The 15,849-nt window shown below is 37.0% G+C and overlaps 1 protein-coding gene across 1 annotated transcript; it reads left to right on the top strand.

Annotated features, from left to right (window-relative positions):
- Positions 1-1,699: 1,699 nt before the first annotated feature.
- On the top strand, positions 1,700-12,107 carry LOC116163366 (putative malate dehydrogenase 1B). Its single transcript, XM_031477257.1, has 5 exons — positions 1,700-1,936; positions 1,994-2,197; positions 3,737-4,047; positions 10,864-11,471; positions 11,523-12,107. The coding sequence occupies exons 1-5, from the start codon at positions 1,802-1,804 to the stop codon at positions 11,711-11,713; spliced, it is 1,449 nt and encodes a 482-aa protein (XP_031333117.1). The 5' UTR covers positions 1,700-1,801; the 3' UTR covers positions 11,714-12,107.
- Positions 12,108-15,849: the final 3,742 nt, after the last annotated feature.

Below are 15,849 nucleotides of genomic sequence, written 5' to 3'. Positions count from 1 at the left end.
GCCGTAGTGTAATATATTCGCTCCCCACAAAGTTAAGAAAGAGGTACGAAAAGGCGTATAAACCTTACTAAATTACTTCCACACATATGAAATTAATTGTTAGTAATTAAAAAACCATTATCCTTTGTGTAGGTATATTAGTATTTAAAAATATCCCCATAGTCTACATTATAATTATCCAATCGTTGATTGAATAACTTATTCAATGAACGATCTAATTGTTATTTTGCATGTACTAGGACTGTAATGGGAGTCAGGCAAAAGTATTACAGTACTCGTCAGGTAAAGATCAACTTTCTAATGTCAAAATAGCTCTGAAATTTAGATTTTCTTGACGGTTTCAGGAAATGATTATGAATGAATGACAAATCATTAAATTTATTGAAAATTCTGCTAGTACCTCTTATAATGCGAAAGTCTTTCCAATTAAAGTTGCATTCCACACGTACTAATTGTAGCCAACGGTGTAGCCTTGTCTGAAACCCAATTATGTGGTGGATTGGTTCATCGGGGTTCAGGCACGTTTAAAGGTTTCTCATAAAGCTCTCTCTCAATAGAACTTCTTCAATGTGAGCAGTGAGTGTGGACCTGGAGTCTTCAGGCTTCAGTGTCCGAACAGGGTCAAGGAAATCGTGGACTCTCCTTCAACTCCACAGTTCGGGAGATTTTTCATATCCACGCAATTTATGAACTTGCTGATTAACACGTAACGTGTGTTGCTGCGCCGCTGCAGCCGTAGGGAGTAGCAGTGGTAGATTCGGCTGACTAACAATTTTAAACATTTTCGCTTACCTTTCTGGAAAAAAAACATGTATCACATCCAGTGAAGGCATGTGCAAACAAAATGTACCTAATCCTGAGTCCCTTCATGTGATTGCAAGACTCGAGAAATATATTTTTCGCTGTGTTTCCCTTTCCTGATTCCTTGAAAAACATATTATTGTCCTGCGGTGCCAATGCAGTTAGTAGAACGAGGTGCTAACAATGACAACATTTGCAGCCAGAGATAATTCTATTCCGATTTTGACGATAAGAATATCAGAGCACCACCTTCAGCTTGTCTGAGCTCGAACCCTTAATTCAAAATCTCTGCGATACTTACCATTGATATCAATCGAGATTTGTTTTTATTGTTACCCAAAAGCTTGAATTGAGTTACTGTAGGGGCCATAGTAGCATCGAACATTATGTTAGTGCTAGAATGCTTTATCGCACGACGATACTGTTCATTTTTTGTGCTGTTGCAGCTATCGGTGTAGTCATAAAAAAAATGGCGTCCTTCTTACAAGTACGAAACAGTGCGTAACGCGTTCTGACGTATTCAACGTCAGATTACAGCTAATGTATTGGAGATACAAAAAAATGTAAATACAGTTTTTTATGGGGAATTGAGTTAACTATATTTTTCATCTGAACTATTTATTCGTATCAGTAATAGTTGCCGAGATATGAGCAAAAAACTGGAAAAGCGTACCGTTTTTCCAAGATGGCGGCTCGAGTTAGTTAGTCTGTTTCCTTTAGCAATTGGACTCGAAAAACTGTCAACCTAAAAATGCTCCACTTGCGGTGTCGCATTTTTATTAGTTGACAGTTTTTCTTGTCTAATTGCTAGACAACAGATTTTCATTACCTAAACAACCCAAATTTACTCGGTAAAATACAAACCTCTTGTGCAATTATAAGCGATAATATTCTACACATCAAATAAATCACCGTACCTAGCGTCAAAGTTGACAAAACGCAGTACTTATTTGGAATTGAATGACTGTGATTTGACAAGTCACAAGAAGTTCTAAATACAATGGTTCAGTTTGTTATCGCTGGTAAACCTGATTGTGATGCTTTTGTGCATGTTCTACACGTAGCTAGATATTTGCAGGAACACTTGCCGCGCTTCAAGGTACATGTTATTCAGAAACCAGGCGACACCTTTGAGGTATTAAATTATTAGGTACCTTGCTAAGTAGACGGCGGTATAGCTACAATGTTTCAGTCATGGTTGCGGAGCATAAATGAGAAAAACAAATGGAACCATCCCTGTTCTCCTATTATTTGGAAAGAACTTACAATAAGGGGCGGTATTCCGCATTACGTTGGTGGGGTGAGCGAATTTTGGGAATATTGCTACTGTTACTATGGATTGCTGTCACCTACACGAGGTGAAACATTGAAAAAATTGGTTGACGATAATATTCAGGTACCATTAGTATAATCCAGCAGTTCACTTATAGACGAATAACGTTTCTCCTGCAATGGTAGGTATTTATGTTGAAGGATCCCACATAAACTATCCCAAAATATTCATTATGCCGTATGTAACCTGTAACTATGACAAACCAAATTGGTTGGTGGAGGATCCCATCTCTCCGAAGCATTTTTTTCAATTAAAAGGTACAAAAAGGCCTACAAGGGTTTCAAAATGCGCTTTTCCTCTTTAAATTCTTATCAACAGCTTGGAACCAATGGCTTTATCTATGCTTTTGACTGACCCTTTCTAATTTTAAATAAAAGTCCACACATTTTTGCTAAACCAGTGTGTGAATTTTTAAACGAGATAATTTCTACAGCACCAACCGATACAAAAGTGACACTATGAGATTACGCTCATTGTCCGGATATCTCCAGAAGTTAGAATAACATTTACAATATGCGACCATTTTTACACGATTTTTCCGGGAAACTGTTTAAAACGCACATAATCTTTTTGTGCCTTCAATGTTCCGCACCTTCATGTTGATAACTTCTTCTATGATCGTTATTACATTTTCGTCGCTTGTCATCCTAAAGGCGCGGTTACACGGCGCGTGGTTCGTAGAACCTGGCTTAACGAACCACGAGTCGTCTGACATAGGTGGTTCGCTATTGGCTCGTGGTGCGCTCGCGGTGTGTGGTTCGTACGATCCGTTGGCGGTCGGTAAAAGTGCACACATCAAAGGAGTTCGGTTGGTTGGTTCGTGCAAGGTTCGTGTAGGTTTGCTATACTGCGAACCTGCTGCTGCCGACCAGTTAGTTTTCTTATTCAGTTATGTCCAGTCACTTGAAATAGGTTATAAGTTCACTAAAATGCCGTGGAGTACGAAAAAAACATTACAATTTGTTCTCTTGTTCTTTTATTTTTGAGTTTTTTCATTGTATTTTGCAAAATTGATCCCGCGTAAATAACGCAGAAGTTGGCAGAAGCAATAATTCTCTGTCTAGCATCCATGGTCGTTGTTGCAGTACTGATTTTGGTTCCGTATTAGAAGACGAACCGATTACGTCACAAATATGAACGAACCAAATACCGTTTTGACACACCTGGTTCGGAAAGACGCAAGCCAATGCGAACCACGCACCAGTTTCGTGGTTCGCCGAACCACGCGCCGTGTAACCGCGCCTTAAAATTGTTACTCCCTACCTACATTATTGTTTGCGAGAGATTTTAAACTTCAAAATGCACTACAATTCAGGTTCCAATTGAGTGTTTACATTTGCACAACCTTTCATTATGATTCTAATTTTTCTTATTCTTTATAAACTAACCATCCATGGGTTCTAATAAATAAGGAACAGAGATGGAGAGTAGGTATAATGACACTTCACAACATCTCTGTTCCTTATTTATATCTGCGGTCTTGATAAAATGTCCACTGATGACTGTTTCATCGCCGAAACGAAAATGCACACTGTTTATGTAGTCCTCAATATGTACCTACATACCTATATTGCGTATTATATCAGAAAAAAATCGTTTTAGTTTTACGTGCATGAAAAGCAGAAGAAAAAAGAGATAAAGAAACAAGTGAATAAGATCGGTATATTTGGAATTCAAAATGAAACTCTCCCATTATTGCTGTCTGAGTTAATAAAATTACCAGAACTACAAACAACTGGTGGCATTACAATCGTTTTGTATGACCATTTTGCTTCAGAAGACTTAATTAATGACGTTACAATGGACCTTCGTTGTGTAACTGAGGGGTACTGTAAAGACCTTCGAGTTGTTCATAAACTCGATCAGTTGATGGTCGACTGCCAACTTTTAATAATTTTAGGGGATTACACAAGGTAAGTAAGCCATTATACATATGTATAAATATAGCGTTATTGATCATTTAACAAGAATCAATCGAATCGCGAAATTTAAACTCAGACCCTAATTGTAATCAAAATATCAACATCCAAATTACTGATTCTGCTATATGTAGGAAAAATCTCTATGGATTCATAACGCCCAGCGGGTCTGAAATGGCGGTCGTATGTTATAAGCCAATTAATCTTTGGCTAAATCTGCTATAATGGATTCAGTATTTCTGGTTCGATTGTTAATTATCCCCACTAAATATAGCGTAAATTCATGTTTACAGCACGTCAGCTACCTATAACAAATAAAGTTTTAACAATATAGCAAACGAGATCCAGATGGTTAACTGAAAATGTAATCAGTTTTTCCTTAGATGATGATAATACTCAAAACAGAATTGAAAAATTCGAAACCGCTCGCGAGTTATCATATGTACACAGACGGGCGGGCTTTAAAAATGCTCGAATGGTATCGAAACTATAAACAGTTTGATACCCATCTACGTAATTTTAATTTGTGGTCAGTGGCGTACTTCTGCATGGTCAAGGGGGACATATTATATTTTTAACAGCAACCACCATTTTTAGCGCATTTTTTAAGAGTTAAAAAAATGTGCTATTGTTTGCGTTTTGTCCGTCCGGACCCACTTCTGCCGTTTAGAACTACTTCTAAGGGAATGGTCCTAGAGTCCTGGAATTTTTTTCAGTAGGTATAACCTGCATTTATCAGTTGAGGGTTTGGGTTATTAGCCGGACAGACAAATCCCACTACATCTTTTGACTGACATAGGAGACAGCATAATGGCCAATCCAAATGATGCACTCCAGTTCGTAAAGAAGCAGTAGCCAGCACGTTTACGTCTTTTTTTCTTTCGGCATTGTCTATTACTCCGCCAAATCTGCAAAAATTGAAGGGCATTGTACTTCGTTGTATGTTATTCAAACTGCAAAATACTCAAGGGAATGCACATTTCGAATCACACCGAAAACACAATATAGAATGTGCTCCCTTCTCTGAGACACAGAATCCCGACGGGATTCAACACTTACTGATGCGCTGTTGTCCCATATGGGTTTAACAAATAAACAATTTGAGATTGCGCATGTGCAAAACAATTTATTTTTTGAATTGAAATTTATTTTACCATATAGGAAATAAGCAACTCAATTCCTCATTCAATTCATCAGCCCATTTAAAGTAGGGATCAACCCAAGGATGCTATATAATACAGGATTGCTGGATCACTGAATTTTTTCGCCGCGTGTAGTGACGTCACTGACGGACCCAGACGCACCACATGCTTTGATTTTTCGATTTGTGCACCACTTTCATTTGTATTTTATATTATGTGAATTCTAAGAGCCCCTTCTCACGATGCGTTTTTGAAACGCTGCAGAGTGGAAATTTTCTTCGAAAAAAAGATACGGTTATGCGGAAATCCATTCCTACCGATGAGAAATTTAGCTTTGTTTCTCAGATGAGTAAGAACTGAAATTTATTACAAGTCTCGTCTGTAGGTACAATTTCTGTTATAATTTTGGAGTTTTCCACACCGTGCTACAATGGCCACATAATATGAAGGGTTTAGCCTAATACGGCTTCGCCTTCCTTCAAAGGTCGAACGACAACCCCCACATATCAGTAATACCAATTTTAAACATAACAAACGGCTTTATATACAAAATATCAGTACACAAATATGTACGCTCTTTACTAAGGTAAATGATACACAAGTAAATCAACTCTCCTCAAACCAGACATCATTTTTTAAAAAAACGACACCCCTTCTTGGTACGTGCGCTTTTGTTGCGTGAAGGCGCTTCTGAAAATCGGTTCGTACTACTTGTGGCGCTGCAAATCGCACCGTGTGAAGGGGTCACGCTACCAGCCGCTTCAAAAAAACGCCTGGTAAGAAGAGGTTCTAATGCGTCCAAATGGATGTTGTAGGTAAGTATTTAAAGCCTACAAATTCTCCTTCGGTTTTTCGCTTACTCAAAATGTCGTGAACCCATTTCATCCTGCGTTTTTGGTTTTTTTCCTCCTCAGCATCCATGGAAATTGCAGTTAAATCAGTTTATTTAAACTTTGTCCATCTTAAAATAACGATTTTGACACTGGCTAAAATGAGCGCCAGTTGAGTGTAAAATGTGAATACTACCCCAAATTGTTATTACAGTCCAATAGTGCACGTCGGCCTCAGAGCATTTTTTTTGCAATATAGATATAGCAAACACTGATACACACAGTTATAACGCTAAGGCAAAAACGTTGACAACTCAGCAAATTATAACTGTCAATTCTGACAGCCAGGTCCGTTCGGGACGTCACGTATGACTTAAACGCGGGCAACATTACAAGTATAGGAATCGAGCAATCCTTATTATATAGCATCCTTGGGATCAACCACAAGCTTTTTTGATTAATTTTCCTTTTATTTTATTTGAGGTTTGAGATACATTTCAGTTAAATAAGTATCTTAACAAATAAAAAACCGACTGCGCATGCGCAAAATTGTTTGATACGGCATTAGTTTTACTTTTATTCGAAGTGCCACATACAAAATTTCATTTAAATATCTTAAAAAATTTAAAAATTGGGATTGCGCAAATACAAAAGTTGTAGTACGCATGCGCAATATTTTGTTGCATCTGCATAGTTGCCTGACGTTTAAGGAATATTTATTAACATAGAAAACCCGACATTTATATGTTCTTTGTAAAAAGAGTTATAAAAGAAACGGTTTTTGGAGATTTGGGTAGTTTTTGGGCTGTAACTTTTTGGTCTACGTAGCCGAAAAACAATAGCGACATTTCTTATATCCTGAAGAATGCATATGTGTATCAATTTTCAAAGCGATCGGACGTTTCTACACAAAGTTATCGTGCACACAAACGGACAGATAGACAGAAATACAAAATTATAAACTATCTCGAGGATCGTTAATAAATTTAAAAGCAATGTAGACCTAGACACAGTGGCGGATTTACATATAGGCATACTAGGCACGTGCCTAGGGGCGGCAGCTTTAGAGGGCGGCATTTTTTGCATTATATTTATTTTAGGTAACATTTTAAGTTTTAAAATAAGTCCCCCAACAAGTTACAAATGACAAAAATCTTTAATTAAAATTATGAAATAAATTGTAATTGGTAGATAGTTTAAACAAACTGTAACTGTAAGAACGATAGTCGACAATGCAAATTTTGACGTGTGTGAAAACTTAATCTTAGGTATACTAGTCCGGGAAATAGAGACTGAAAATGGACCATTTCCTGCAAAACGAGAAGTGGTCCAATTTTTTTTTTGCATCTGATGGAAGAATATCGGGTGGTTAAGAATCCAAGTTTTCGACCTCCCACCCCTTGTGCTTCCCCCGTACCACCCTTAAAACCAAAGAAATTTGGTTGGTTTGTTAGTTTTTCAATCATATATTTGTATAACTTCACTTTACAAGAAAACATTATCAGAAAAGATATAGAGCTTCAGAGTTGCTTATATTTTTAAGAATTCTAAAATTTGTATGTAGATGTTTTAACCAAATTTATACTTTATCTCTATAATTATGAGTTTTATGAGAAAATATCTTGAACTTATCGTGGTATAAATCCCCCTACCCTGCACCCTTACCAAAGGGGATGCATCATAATTTAACTTCCAACCCTTGCTAGTGAGGATATTGGAATCACTGTGAGATTGTAGTGCATTCTAATATACGTGAAACAAAAAAATTATCTCACTTCAGTTCAAAACTAAGAAACCAACCAAATTTCAGGGGTTTTGGGGGTGCTACGGGGGAAGCACAAGGAGTGGGAGGTCGAAAACTTAGATTCTTAACCACCAGATGACTGTCTATGACATGCAAAAGAAATCGGAACTACTTCTCATTTTGCAAGTTAAAACCCTCTATTCCCTGGACTATACTGTATTTCTTTTCAGATTAGTTTTAAAAATTTCAAGTTATAATGTGATTTTTATTAGCATTTTAAAATTTATTGTAATTTATAAAGATTATTTTTGGAGGGGCGCATATCTTTCGGTGTGCCTACGGGCGCAAAAAATTTAAATCCGCCACTGCCTAGACATATCGACAAGAAAGCGCGTCAGATATATTTAGAGGTTATATCTAGCAAACCCCAAAAGCAGCTCCCATTCAAAAGGCTAATGATTTGAACATGACGCTCGTGGCGGCTTTTTGAAATGAGATACTTGAGCAAGGCATAGAGTAAACAACGTTTTACTCTATGAGCAAGGTTAGTATATTACGAGCGCGTCAGATTATTATACGACTGATTTAGCTCGATGTTCTTTCTACTCGCTGACACATAATCTGACGATTATTTAGACTTAGAAAGTTTTAATCGGCAGATTTTTGAAGTGTACATTTTTCAACATATAGACCGGGAGGCAGCGTACATAGTAACTAAACCATAAGCGACAAAAAATTCGACAATACAGGCTGAAAGTACGTTGAAAACTAATAATAAAATCACTCGTCTGTCAGTCGTAAGTGGCAGCATTAACTTTCTGCGCGCTGAAATCGTGACTTCTTTGGTGATTAACAAATTACCAAATATATGGGTCACGGAAAAGATTTGTTTCAAGAAATCCCATTTTTTCCATAGTTTTCAAATATGCTATGGCAGACGATTTCAAGTGCAGCGTTGGTAGCGAAAGACGCCCTCCAATGTAGGGAAAAACGCCCCTGAACTAAACCATGAGGACCGTATAAAAATTATACATAAAAAATTCCTCTTTTTGTCACTACTTTAAAATATATCCTGGCAGACGATATTAAGTGTAGCTTTAATAGTGGAAGACGTCTTAGAAGTTAAAAAAATTTAGGTATAGTAAATCCCAGCGAGTGCGAGCGTGTGAGAGATAAGCGCGCGAGAGCATAACCAACAGAGATAGCGATAGGATACTGACTACTGAGATCTTTCAAACCATTTGATTCTAAACTTCTGATTCACATAGTTCCATCCACTTCAATCAAACGGATTGTAGAAACTCAGACATTTTTCGGTGGCATTCGCCCAAATTGCGATGAACTAAACCATGAGGACCATACACAAGTCATACATCCGGTAAATGCGTGGGAACCCGGTAACGCGTTACCCTGCGCGTTACACACATCAACACCCAAATTCACGAACATCTCTCGAAGATTTATGAATTTCTGCGTGTTCTTGGAAAAGAGACTTACTTCCATCTATACCTTGATGGTAGCGTCAAGTTTACATTTCCCAAAGCAATAACAGCAATATCCATATCGGTAGCGCTAATAATTACTTCGCTACTTGTTGGTAGTTTACCAAGATGGTAAATTATTCGAGAATCTGCCTCTTAGTGGCTGCAGCACAATTCAGTTTTTACCACATCATCTTCCCTTGTCACAAATTTATAGCACTTATCTTCATATGTGGCAAACACAACTTTCCTTCCAAGTAAAGCGCAACAGGTCTTTTTTGCCTATGAACGGTATAAGTAATCTATAAGAGAGGCTTTGAGCTATCATTGCGAAGTGGTTTTATGAAATTTGCAGGCTGCTTCTGAGTGGAAACAGAAATTGAGTAGGATTGTAATCTTTCCTTATTTTGATCCCAACGATCATGTTCTGCGTCCTTCATGGAAGGGGTAACTATCTGTCAAAAGTAAGATGTACTTCTCTCGCTGACACAGCACAAATCTTTCCGAAGATGTGTTCAGAAAATCGCAATATATATGCAAAAAAAAATAATCCATCGATTAAAACAACTTCTACAACTGTCGTAGGAGCATACTTCCGAAAAAGTTTCAGCAAAACAAACTTGTCGATTTTAATCAGCGATCCATCAATGTTGCATACAGACAACGGAACTGGAGTCAGAGGATAGTTTAGAACGAGCTGAAGATCTATCTTCTTTTCTCTTCAAGTTTTCTGTTTCTCAGTCTGAGAAGAATTCAAGAAATACCGACAATCTTATCGCGAAATAAACAATTTATTATTTTCCCTAATTTAATTCGTTTGGTAACTCCAAGCGGTGCGTAAATCTATAGCTATCTCTGTTCGTTGTGCTCTCGCGCGCTTATCTCTCACACGCTCGCACTCGCTGGGATTTACTATACCTAAATTTTTTAACTTCTAAGACGTCTGCCACTATTAAAGCTACACTTAATATCGTCTGCCAGGATATATTTTAAAGTAGTGACAAAAAGAGGAATTTTTTATGTATAATTTTTATACGGTCCTCATGGTTTAGTTCAGGGGTGTTTTTCCCTACATTGGAGGGCGTCTTTCGCTACCAACGCTGCACTTGAAATCGTCTGCCATAGCATATTTGAAAACTATGGAAAAAATGGGATTTCTTGATACAAATCTTTTCCGTGACCCTTATAGTTTGGTAATTTAGTTGATCACCTAAAGAAGTCACCTATTCAGCGCCGCCCCAAGTTAATGCTGCCACTAACGACTGGCAGACGAGTGATTTTATTATTAGTTTTCAACGTACTTTCAGCCTGTATTGTCGAATTTTTTGTCGCTTATGGTTTAGTTACTATGTACGCTGCCTCCCGGTCTAATAGTACTTGAATCTGACGCCCTCAAAAGTGAGTATTTTTCATAAGGTTTTTATTTTTTACCTCGTTGGTTTCTAATGATCAATTTTTTTTAGTATTCTGATCGGCTGCCCTAAATCCACTGCAAATTAGTGGTTACAAAATAAATTTTGCACTACATTTTAGTGCATTTATTTTTTTAAATGATGTTAATTTAATATATTTACGTCATTGATTTGACCTGAAAAGTATTGCTTTCATTTTAGAAAAGAAGGGGAATCAGAAGTAGACTGGTACCTACGAAATTTATCCTGTATGTACATGTTATCTGATGCAGTAAATTCAATTATCAATAGAAATATCAAAATTATAGCAGCTTTGCATGGACCTGTTTGCTTTGATGTTAATGTGCTAGTTGAATGCTGCACAACAGTACGTATCGGTAATATTGTCGGTATTACCAGCGATGTTGGTTTAGGAGCAATAAAAAAGGCAGCAGATTTTACTGGTTTGAACTTGTCAAATATCGGCGGTCCACCTGTATGGGGTTATGTTGGTGTTAATCAATTTATTGATGTGAAAAGTGCGATTGTCTACAGTGACATGTACCGTCCATATCAGAGAGCTTTGAAAAACAAAGGCGGATCAACACTTCCATTAGGCACCGTTCATCCCGAACTACGATTTTTATCTTATCTGATAGAAGATGCCAACGAAATTAACATTGAGTCAATTGAATCACGAAGAACGGCTCAACAACTTTTAAATCGTCATTTAGTTTACTCAAAAGTGCGCGCTACAATTAGCGTAATTAAGATATGGTATGCGAAAGAGCCAACAGGTGATATCATTTCATTAGGCATTTGTTCTAATGGTATAGATCAATTCATATTTGATTACAATTATTTTTATTGCGGCTTTTTAGGCTCATTTGGAATACCCGCTGGTCTTGTTTTCTCTCAGCCATCAATACTGAAAAACAACGTGTGGGTACCGTACGAAGCATTTCCCACCATGGAAGAAACAAAACGAGAAATTTTAAAACTGATCGATTCATCTGAAGAAATACATCATTTAATGGATTGTGTTGCACCTACGAGTGCCGCTGCTTACTAAATATTTTAAATAAATGGGTTTAGTATTAGAATAACACATACACAAAATATAGAGTACTTGAATATAAAATTCAAAGCCTTATAAACGATATTTTAAAAAGTTACATTTTGCAAAACACGGTTTAAACGAGTGGCTAACGATTATGTGTGCGTTCTTGCCGTATATGCAATGTAAAATGCGCCGAGAAAAATCCTTATATTTTCATTATCATTAGGGCAAACGACAAACAAAACGCACCTTTGTAAAGATAATTAAAAACAGGAACTTTTTCAAAAATTCAATTTTTTCTTTTTTGGGCCATTTGGACATCGGTATCAACAGACGAATTTAGGGGGTTAATTAGTAGTCCAAACTCTACAGAAAAACATAATTAGATGCTTTTTACCTTTAAAAGCTTGACGGGGTGGATCTCTAAATCACTTTTGCGCGCGCAGGAACTCTACTATGGTGGGTGAAGATGGCATAAGTTTGCATATGTTACTCCTGTGTTGTCCTTTTAGTAATACCGTATGTTACTTATGTTATAAATTTTTGTTTGAGGACAAGCACAATTCCAGATATTTGGAAAAGAGCAAGGGTGGTTCCTTTAGTAAAACGCAACCCACCTAAGGATGATAATGATTTGCGACCAATTAGCATCCTTTCAGTGGTATCAAAAGTTTTGGAAAGAGCAGTATCAACACAAATCAATATGATCATCTACGTGATTATGACATTTTGCCTGCATCTCAGTCTGGTTTTAGAAGCGGATACAGTTGTGTGACGGCATTATTGAATATGACTGATAATATATTTGCTGCGAGAGATTCAGCAGGCGGTCGGTCATTGGGCAACTTGATTTTTCCAAGGCCTTTGATACTATCAATCACAGGATACTTGTAGCATTACTACATTATGTTGGTTTTGATTCGGAAGCATTCTTGCTTGCTTATTCGCAATCATTTGGAAAATAGAACGCAATTTGTTATGATTGCTGAGGAAAAATCTTCTTTGGCTCATATAATGGCTGGTGTACCGCAAGGATCTGTCCTTGATCCATTACTTTTTATATTATATACCTTTAATTTCCACAAAAGTTTAACTGAGACTAAAAGTCATCAATATGCGGATGACACACTGCTCCAGTATGAGTGCAGTAGCAATGATGTAATTCGTACAAATGAGATAATACTGACATGCAGTTTAATTACAACAGCTGAAAGCCATGATTTGCGAATCAATTCCGCTAAGTCGTCAATAATTCTGTTTGGACAATGGACAATCTAGAATGAGAGAGCAGATTAAGTCTCAATTGGAGGTTAAATGGTTAGGGTTAATACAACTGAATTAATCGTAAGACAGCGAAAAGTGTTTGGGTGTTGTCATAGACTGTGACTTACGATTTAAGAAACAGGTGTCGGAAATGATTAGAAAAGCTTATGTTAATTTAAAACGAATTTTATGTAATCGCTTCAGCCTGAGCAAAGAGTATTTCGTTGTATACTCTTTGGTCTGAGTCAACATGTCAGAACTACCTATAGTCCTACACTCTGTGAGGCATTGGTTCTATCCCCGGTGGTTCTATCGCATTTCAATTACTGTGGCGCTCTTTACGGTCCTTGTTTCGATTTGGCCGACGTAAATAGAATTAAAAAAATCCAAAACTCTTACTTAAGATTAATTTATGGTATAAGAAAATATGAACACTGACATACCACACAAGTTAACGGACTTAAATTTGTTGAATATGGGAAATCGGCGATATGTAAGCAGTGGCGGCGCGAGCTGTGCTCGCGCCGTTGGCAGCTACTCGAATAGGCGCCTATTGAGATTCTGGGATGAGAACTTTGCCTGTTGCCTCCCCAAACAATTGTTGGCCCTTACCCCCAAAAAACTCGTCTCGTAATGTAAAATTACTATGCAAATAATTTTTTGTTTTTTAATCATTTTTCTAATTTTTATGCAATTGTATCTGTTCATTTAGGCGCCTTTTCTGGCGCCTTTTTTGCGCAAATGGTTGGCAAGAGCCAACTTGCCACCAACTCGCGCCGCCACTGTATGTAAGATCACCGACAAAAATAATGATAAAATGTAGTTTACTGCCACTTAGGCAACCAACCATACACTATCTAAAATGCCAGCGTTGAAATGCTTGTAAGTTGTTGGTGTTGGACATTTATATATATGGTGTAGGATGGGCAAACTTAAGAGACACATTGATATCTTCAATCTTGTTTTTCTTTGCAATAAAAACTGGTTTTTAAGGTTAATTTTCTTTTTTTAAATAAATACTCTCTTAAGTTTAAACGATCCAGTTTTGTTGTACAGTGACAAAATAGGCTCACGTAAACGCAGTAAAAAAATAAAACTGAAAGACTTATTTAGTACTTGTGTTTTTTTATTAGGTATATTCAATAATAAAAAACCACCATGTTCTGTTTTTAAAAAAATTTGGTGGTGTTACCGCCAAACCGCAAGGTTGAAAAAATTGATAATTATTGCAACGGAATTTTTACTTTAAATTGAGGAAATAGAGCAAACAACTTCAGCGAACAATTTCATAACAAGTAAACATTGGTAAAGTGGAATTTATACGCCCTTGGCACTTTAAAATCACATTACGTCTTCAAGATCATGATTATGAACACAGTGGCTTATCTAATAAGTCATTGGAGTCTTTATAACATTCAGGGTTAGATTGTTAGATTGCGTTTTCAAAAAATGCTAGCAACAATTATCCAAGAGAAAACTAGTTGAGATACCATGGGTTAAGTCTCTTAAATTGTCCAGAATATAATGCCATAAAACTTCGGTTTTTCAATCTTTGTATTACTATACACCCTGCTGTTGTGTTTTATATACAAGATTCCGGGCAGTAACGAAGAAACGCCGAAACAAAGACGGACAATGCGCGACTCCGTCTCAGATAAAACTCCAGCACCTGTCCTGTTTCTTCGCTTGAGGGAAAGCCACCCACATTCTGTTTTACGCGCGACCAATAGGCGAGGGCGTTGCCCTTGTGTAATTTGAATTCTAAGATTCGTTGGTAAACATTTCAGGGTCTGTCAGGAAGCGTTTTTCACCTTTAATGAAATGCATTAAAGCAGGGAACGATAAAATTAAAACTGTCAGATATGTTGCATCACATCGTCTTCAGAAACTTCCAAAAAACGAGCAAAAAAATTACTTTACACTGTTGGGCCAATAACTCTTGCCAGCACGAGGGAAATTAAATTGCGTGTTGTAGGTTTCAGGGTTACTAACTTTACAAAGGCTCGTATCTTCAATCCTGATTCAGGGTATTTCATGTTTAGGGCCAATGTTTTTGGTTAGAGTTTATTTCATACGATCACGAAATCCCAGGAATAACTTACGCGAGGATCTCTACACAAATCAGTATGATTTGTCAACTAACCTTGTGATTTGTCGATCTAAGCCATAGAACAACAAACTTAGAATGGAAACTGTAATGTAATGTAAAAATGACGCGCCATCTCGTGTATGTTCTCAGCAGCTTTTTGCGTGAATGGCGCCAAATTTAAATATTAAAATGTAAGCTACGTCCGCATGATACTGAATTTCTCCGGATCTGTAACAATATTGGATTTGACTAGCTGAAACCTAAAAGGTAAATGAATCCAGCCAGTGAAATCCAATTTTGTTTGTTAGAGATCCAAATAAATTCAGTTTAATGCGGATGCACCTCACCAGCCAGGGCCTTCAAAGAGTACAGAGCACTTGTTTTATAAGTAACAACTCCAATTAATCCAATCAAGGAGTTATATTTAATTTAATATGATTATACAAGATACAAGATCAACTTCATGGAACTCTACTGTATGATGCCCTCGAGATCGTTCTAAAAACAAAATATGTAGCAATTTATTACAATTCAATTAGTGCTACCTGCTAAATATAATGTGCGAACTGCCACACGCTTCAAATCTCTTCGTGTTCCAGGTTCTAAAGCGCAGCCAGAAAAAGGACGTTCACAAACCAAAAAGTTTTGTGTAAATTTCTTCCACATTATATTCTAAACCAATTCTTAAAAACTTCGGGCTTCATTTTTGGGAAACGTCTTCACAATTTGTCACACAACATTTACGTTCTCGACTTGTATATGCATAATTCATTGTAATAATGAATAGTAATTATAC

Source organism: Photinus pyralis, unplaced genomic scaffold (genome assembly GCF_008802855.1).
Source record: "Photinus pyralis isolate 1611_PpyrPB1 unplaced genomic scaffold, Ppyr1.3 Ppyr1.4_LG2, whole genome shotgun sequence".
NCBI lineage: Eukaryota > Metazoa > Arthropoda > Insecta > Coleoptera > Lampyridae > Photinus > Photinus pyralis.
This window is presented reverse-complemented; position numbering and strand designations above follow the sequence as displayed.

Excerpts from the sequence above, each read along its gene's own strand:
- LOC116163366 (XM_031477257.1), top strand. The coding sequence starts at position 1,802 with ATGGTTCAGTTTGTTATCGCTGGTAAACCTGATTGTGATGCTTTTGTG. Across the intron at positions 2,198-3,736 it reads TGGTTGACGATAATATTCAG|TTTTACGTGCATGAAAAGCA; the intron begins GTACCATTAGTA and ends AAATCGTTTTAG. Across the intron at positions 11,472-11,522 it reads ATTAGGCATTTGTTCTAATG|GCTCATTTGGAATACCCGCT; the intron begins GTATAGATCAAT and ends GCGGCTTTTTAG.